The sequence below is a fragment of the Hipposideros armiger genome, unplaced genomic scaffold, assembly GCF_001890085.2.
Source record: "Hipposideros armiger isolate ML-2016 unplaced genomic scaffold, ASM189008v1 scaffold_237, whole genome shotgun sequence".
In the NCBI taxonomy this organism is placed as follows: Eukaryota; Metazoa; Chordata; class Mammalia; order Chiroptera; family Hipposideridae; genus Hipposideros; species Hipposideros armiger.
Genome location: NW_017731587.1, coordinates 1,017,345 through 1,024,684, shown reverse-complemented (window position 1 = coordinate 1,024,684; position 7,340 = coordinate 1,017,345). Strand labels below are relative to the sequence as shown.

Sequence of the window (7,340 nt, the reverse complement as noted above, 5' to 3'; positions counted from 1 at the left end):
TATATATATATAGTCATGGGATGTGGAGTATAGTGTGGGAGTGGAATCAAGGGAATTGTAATAGATATGTATGATATTGGGGGGAAGTGGGGCGGCGGATTGGGGAGGGGGGTTGTCACTTCGAGGAGTAAAAAGTATAACTATTGCACTGTGTTGTATAGCTGAAACTAATTCTAAAAAATGTGTATTTCACAATAAAAAATTAAAAATTAAAAAAAAAACTTTGCCCTGGGGCATTGAGTATAAACTGACCTCTTATGCCATCAAGTATTATTATCTTTACACACAGACTTCTGTCACTGTCCCTTTCTATGTGGACAATAGAGATACCATGTCCTTTTTTTCTTTTTTTTTCTTTTACTAGAGCTAATATATCTCCTTCTCTCTCTACAGGCTAGTAATGATTTTAAGAAACTAACCTTCTTGATTTAATTAATTGTTGCATTTTTCTAACTATTAATAACAGAATACATTTCAGAGTTAATAGCTGTCTGGAAAGGACACAGAACAATTAATAAATCCTACATTGTCTTTTGTTTAAGTATCACATAACTAATTAACACATGTATTGATACATTTACTTAGGTAAATATTATGCTTTGAAAACAGGTAGCAATTAATATTATGTTTTAATTTTAAAAAACAACCTATAATAAGCTTAACGAAGAATAGGTTTAACCTGCTATCCTTTACTAAGATGTATATGAGGAGATAGTAATTATTCAATGTGTATTACACATTGTCTAATTCTTATTTTACTTTTTTTTAAAACCATGGGTGCTTTATGTTGAATCTCACGTCAATGTCTTTGTAGAGGTAGCACATACACAAATTTCATGAGTAATGTGTTTTTCTATTTCTAAATGTAATTATTTACAGCTCCGTTTTCTTAATAATTTTCTAACCCAACAATTATGTTTGTTTGGGCACATGAGAAAGCCACAGAATGTTAGGTTACAAACTAACAAAAGTTTTTGTAGAAATAGCTGATGGGTCTCCAAGTCCCAGTCTTAAAAGTGTCAATTCATTTAAAAATGTAAGCTGGAAATCCTAGGCTTATCTTTACTCACCATTCTTCACCAATTGAAGTTTAGAAGCTTAAGTACAGGCAGTGGCTGTGCTTTATTACAACCCTTAAAACAGAAAATTTCCCCTTGTATATTAAGGACTGGTCTTTTTTGGATTAGAAGACAGTTTGTAATATTTATTAGATGATATAATGGCTTCTTCCCTATAGCCACCTAGAAGGATTTACCATTTTTAAAGTTTTTCTGTTTCTGTGTGCAACTCAGGAATTGCAAATCAATTTTATAACTCTTTTTAGTATTGGTAAAGGCTTGAATTTTAAGCAAACAGGAAACCCAAAGCAAGAAGAAATAACCATTAGATCACAACTCTATAAGCCTGTCAGTTGCATGAATGGTTTCTGCATATCTCTGTCATCCCTTGATTTGGTTTTCATGTGAATAGTGATATTGGATAAGGCTTAACATCATTATTTTTGCTGCTAATAAACCCCTAGCTATAAAATATCAGTCTATCCTCTGTTTGTATATTTACAGACTTAAAATTGGGCTCAGCTTTTATGTTTTTTTCTTTGCCTTTACAATGTAATTTTGGAATAGCATTACATAACAATTCTAGAGGTACAGTTTTGGAGACTTCTGCGGCTCCATCTGCAATAATTCCCACTTTGCAAAGCTGACTTGAAAGTAATCTCAAAAGTCTGAACTGGTTAATATTTGTCCCATGTTTATCAGTCAGTCTAATTAAGAGTGTGTTAATGCTAAACCGACATTTCTATGTTCTTTTAATAATTTTACTTAAATATAAGAAATAAATATATCTCAATGTGACTAGTCCTGTTTGTGCATATGCATTGGAGAAGGAAGCTGTTTTAAAGGATTAGTAATTAAAATCAACTCAATTCATATTTGTAATACCTCTTTTCTTTCTCCAAAGCAGCTATCCTCTTAGGAGCTCAGATATTTATAGCTAATAATTAAATTTTATACTAGTGATGCAGCATATGATAAATGACTGTATAGGGGAACGTTTAAACCGGTTGACTGGTGGCTTATTAAACTATATAGCACCTGAGCTGTAGATTCAGCAGTAGAACTACCCCAATGCCTTAAATCTCAAACATGTTGACTATTAGAAAACATTGGTAATCATTTCATAATATATGTAAATCAGACCATCATGCTGTATGCCTTAAACTTATACAGTGGTGTATATCAGTTATTTTTCAATAAAACTGGACAAAAAGAAAACATTAACCTTCCAATTAGCTTTAAAAAATTTAATAATTTTTTACATGTTTACATAATTGTAACATATCTTTCATTCATTTTATTTCTTTAGTAGTCTATACAGGATTTTACTTTAAGAAAAAAAAATTGTTAGTGTACCAGATAGATGGCATTGCAATGTCCTGCAAATTAGGGAAAAGCATTTAAAATATGACTACATAATGAGCATGTAGATTTATGGCACATGTGTAAGTCTTAACTTCATATCACCTCAATTATTGTTTTTATACTTTGCAGGTCAGTTTCTTTTGGAAGAAGCTCGCCTCATAGAAGCAGCAGAGATGGCAAAAAAAGCAGCTGAACTGGACAGCACGGAGTTTGATGTGGTCTTCAATGCTGCCCACATGCTCAGGTTAGTTTTTGCTGCTGTACCTTAGAAGACCAACACTGTGGCTTTGGGAAAGCAATTAATAATACAAATTTTGCTTTCATACCCCCTTATTCCACATTCTCCAAGTGAATTATGCTGCTTAACCTTGTAAAATCAGGACAGTTTTTTTCATTAAAGTTTATGTGCACAGTATGTAGGGCATATGAGCTTTCAGGACTCTGCAAATTATTGAGACCGCTTTCCCTTCCCTTCAAAAAATGAATGGCCAGGGCCGGCCGAGTGGCTCAGTTGGTTAAGAGCTCAAAAGTTTGAGCTCTGAGCAACAGCGGTTCGATGCCTGGCCTGAGCTGAGCTGCCACTGAGCTGCCAACAGGTGGCAGGATGGCTCAGCTAAAAAAATTTAAATAAATAAATAAATAAAAAATAAAAAACTAATGGCTGTAAAATACAAAAAGAAAACTGCACACTTGAAATTAATAACTATCTAATTAAATGTCTCCAAAAAGAAACCTTATATCAATTAATCAACTGCATCTCAATATATGTGTTTTGATATTAATTGTATTGAATGTGCCATGTGGATACATTTTATTATGTTTGGTAGTAGAGAGGATTATCAAATGCAAATATACTTAAAGCCTATTAAATTCTCTAAATGGCCCTATAATTGCTATGTGTTGGAACAATATATTTTTTATATCTTTAGCTCTTGTATTTTCAGAAAGATATCAGGAAGGCTACTTAGAATAATAGCAAAGCCAAAGGCAGATAAAAAGTTTTTGTTGTGAATATAAAAAGGAAGTCCTTAAGTAGCATTTAAGTTAAAGGAGAATATTTGTAAGAAACTCGAATGATTTGTAGAGTCGTTTAGAAAGCATTATTTGTGCTGTTAGCACTATGCATACCCTTTTTCTCATACGCTTGCCGGAATTCCACTCCAAAAATCTCCACCCAAATGCTTCACTAGATGACATCTACACCATGGACTCCATACATGACTTCTAGGGTAAATTTGTAATTATGTAATTACTCTTATAAGGGAAGAAAAGCACAGAAGAATTGGTTCACATGTGGATGGTTTTAAAACATGGTCTTTCAAGAAAAGTAGAGGAACTTTAGAACTTTTTTTTCCCACTTCTTATTTTGGGATCATTGTGGATTTGTATGCAGTTATAAGAAATAATACAGAGAGATCCCCTGTACCATTTATTCAGTTTCCCCAATGGTAGTAACTTGTAGAACTACCATACAATTTTAAAACCAGGATATTGATGTTGATACAATCCACTCGTCTTATTGGGTTTCCTCAGTTTTATTTGTACGTGTGTGTGTGTGTGTGTGTGTGTGTGTGTGTTTACTTCTCTGCACTTTTATCACATGTATAGGTTTATGTATCCATCACCTCAGCCAAAATACAGACTATTTTGATCACTGCAGATATTCTTTGTGGTGTCTTTTATGACCACATACTCCCACCTAACCCTGTTCCCCACGAACCAATATTTAAAACAAGTTTTATAGATTACTTTGCATTTATAATTTGAGACTGTTATTATAACTGTATCTTAGTGGCTTCCTACTTGGCTTTTTATGTTTTAAATAAGAAATTCAAAGTCTGTTTGAGAGCACAGAGTGTACTGTGAGGTTTCAGTTGAATGCCCTCACTCCACATTAATGTTTAACGTTCCAAAAACTGATACCTACGAAGAAAAGTCAGGGTTCAATTGACTATTGGTGTATTTATAAAACAAACTGTAGGCCAATATGAAAGAGCCTTCAGCGGGAGGATAATTTTTAAGACATCTTACCTTACATGACAAGGTTAGGCGCTGTACTAGGGAGAGGACTTTTTGTTCTTCATGAACAAACATTATGCTTTTAGTCATCAGAAGCCATTTGTAAGAGTGGGAATGCACAAGCTTTTCTATCGACTAATTCATCCTAATCAGAATAGAGACTTTTATCAAAAAGGTTTTTGCTGCATATTAAATTAGTATCTGAAATTCAAGGTCTACCAATGGAAACCCATTATGAGAGCATTACAAAAAATGTCCTTGTTAAATATATTGCTTGTAACTTTTCCTTAGTTACCATAGTGCTAGAAACCAGTGGAAAGTTTTGGTTAGGCATCGACGATATGGAAATATTTATGATTTATTTTTCAGAGCTTTCTCTCTAACTTTTTGCAGTCTGTGTTCCTCATCAAGTTGCAGTCAGGATCTCCCTACATATACTGATTGCAAGTATGGCCACAGCAGCCTGGCCATACCTTACTCAACTTGGTGGCAGTCCCCATGAATGTTTTTACTTGGCCCTGTTTTTTGGCTCTGTCAAATTCAAATATTTCTTGAGTGCTTACTGTGCAAGCTGAACACCAACCTCTTTCCCTATTGATTGAGAGCATTTAGGACTTTGTTTGCTGAAAAGAATAAGAAAGCTTATTGGTTTTCACTTGAATGTAGCCTTATCAAAATGATTAGCTCTCAGGATTTTGCTTCTTTAATGTTACATATAACATTTTTTCTGGGGATGCCAAATTGTTGTAAATCGAGTTTGATATTAATTCTTTCTTCAAGAGCTCTGTTCTTTTGCAAGCTATTTGGGAAACAAAATTAGCAAAGTTTGAAAACCGGTTGAGTATGAGGGAAAGTTACCTTGGTAACTGGATTCATGGTAGACCTAACATCTGAAATCAGCAATCTAGGAAATGTTATAGTACAAGATATGGTTCGATCACACTCATTTAACTTCCCTTTTCTTGGCTAGTTCCCAATAAAATGACTCAAAGAATCTAGAAGAGGAAGAAAAAATGTTCATCCCAAAAGCAAAAAAGAAAAATTATTCCATCTAATTGAGACTGAATTGGAAAAGGTGAGGGCCTGGGGCCAGCCATCAAGGGACAAATCTTTATCTTATTGGGATCTTCAGGCAGCTTTAAATTTGACAAATTTCTAACAGACCCATTTCAACTGTCAATAATGGATAAAAAATGCTCCCTGCAGAATAAGCACGTGGAAAGTTTTGAAATACGTGACTTCAGTTTGGCAATTCAGATAAGAATGACACGTTAGATGTATCCAAGTAAAGGACCTTCACCAAAACAGTGAGATTTACATTAAAAACCTAAGATCCACTTAGAACATCTGTAATTCCTGTTATCACGATGATTCATAAGAAGGCTATGTGGAGTGGAAGTATTAATGCTGCTCACCAGGTTTGCTTGGCCCTCTTTTTGTGCTTTGGAGAAACACAATCGTATTGCCCTGTCCAGCCTTCTTCCAAGCTGAAGACCTTCCCGGGTCTTCCTTGGGTCATTGAAGGTATGTGAACACCATGTATGTCACTTTTGAGCCAAAGCTGTAGGAGTCAGTGCTTTTCTTTTTCTGACATGGAAACTGTGGAAATAGATTCTGAAATGGAGACAAACCTTCCTGCTCACCCACACTGGATAAATTGAATAAGTGAAAAATAAACTTGGTCTTATTCACTGAGATTTAGGATGTGTTTATTACTACAGTGTAATCTAATTTATTTTAACTGGTACAGAATACATGTGTGAAAATAAAATAGTTTGAAAGAGGAATAGCATCACATCAGAAAAGATTACTGAGAGATTAAAAGGTTACAAAGAGATAAATCTCTGAATGTATAACTGCAATAAGGCAATGTGCAATTGATAAACTAATGATTTAAATAGAAGTTATAGATATTTTCCCAGAACTTAATGAAAAATACCAAAGGTATGAAAATGATGACTGAAAGGATGAGCTTGGATGATAGATTGAGAACACCGTACACATACTCGTATGTTTATGTTATTGTACATAGCATACATGTATGTATATATAGTTATATATAGTATATATGTAGCATGTATGTAGCATGTGATACATAGTTTTATTTGTATATAAAAATATGTGTATATAACTTGCTATATATGTGTATATGTAGTTATATATAGCATTTGTACATGTATAGTCTTATTTGATTTTGTATCTATATAAATGTTAATATAAATAGGAAATTTCTGAAGGAGAGCATAGAGCAGATAAGCAATTATCCACAAATAGAGAAAATATCCAAGATAGGATGAAGGCCTTCAGTCATCATATTGAAAGCAAAATTAATGAAAATAGATCTACTCATAAACTTGTCTTCACATGTGGGTCACAGTTTTTAGTTGCAAACTAAGGAATTCGCTCATGCCAGTTTAAGCAGAAATAGGATTTATTAAAGAATATTCTATAGCCCACAGTTTCTCTCCCAGGCTTGAGAGAACTCCACAGTCCGAAATAATACCCAACCACTTTGCTTTCTCGGGGACTCAGCAGCTTGTACGGCCCAGACTTCTGTCACCATCACCCACAAGGAACCACGCACGCAGAGTGAGAGCCACATTCATGAGAAATTGCTTCTCCTGGGCGTAGCCTCCTCCCCATTACGCTTGCTTCTGACGTCCATGGTCTTGAGGCTGCATCTGATTGGTGGGACCTGAGTCATGTGCTGGAACCTTGACTGGAAGAACGTGGGAAGATGAGGGAATTTCTGGCTCCTGCCTTGCGTGGGAAGGTGGGATCCACATTGTGACTAATTACCAAATATATTTATAGGGAGGGGTGATCACAGATGTTGAGTGGCCTCACATAATGAGCGTTGACTGTATGTGTTGACATTTTTAGTACTTCAAATAAAAT

At 34.6% G+C, this 7,340-nt stretch overlaps 1 protein-coding gene across 3 annotated transcripts in view; it reads left to right on the top strand.

Annotated features, from left to right (window-relative positions):
• The window catches only part of TMTC2 (transmembrane O-mannosyltransferase targeting cadherins 2), a 422,158-nt gene that overhangs the window by 355,810 nt on the left and 59,008 nt on the right, over nt 1–7,340 (top strand). For 2 of the 3 annotated variants that reach the window (XM_019655152.1, XM_019655154.1), the window contains exon 10: nt 2,553–2,667. In XM_019655152.1, coding sequence (XP_019510697.1) covers nt 2,553–2,667 — 115 coding nt within the window. Of the gene's footprint in view, nt 1–2,552; nt 2,668–7,340 lie in introns of those variants that run through there. The other variant, XM_019655153.1, reaches the window with a different exon arrangement.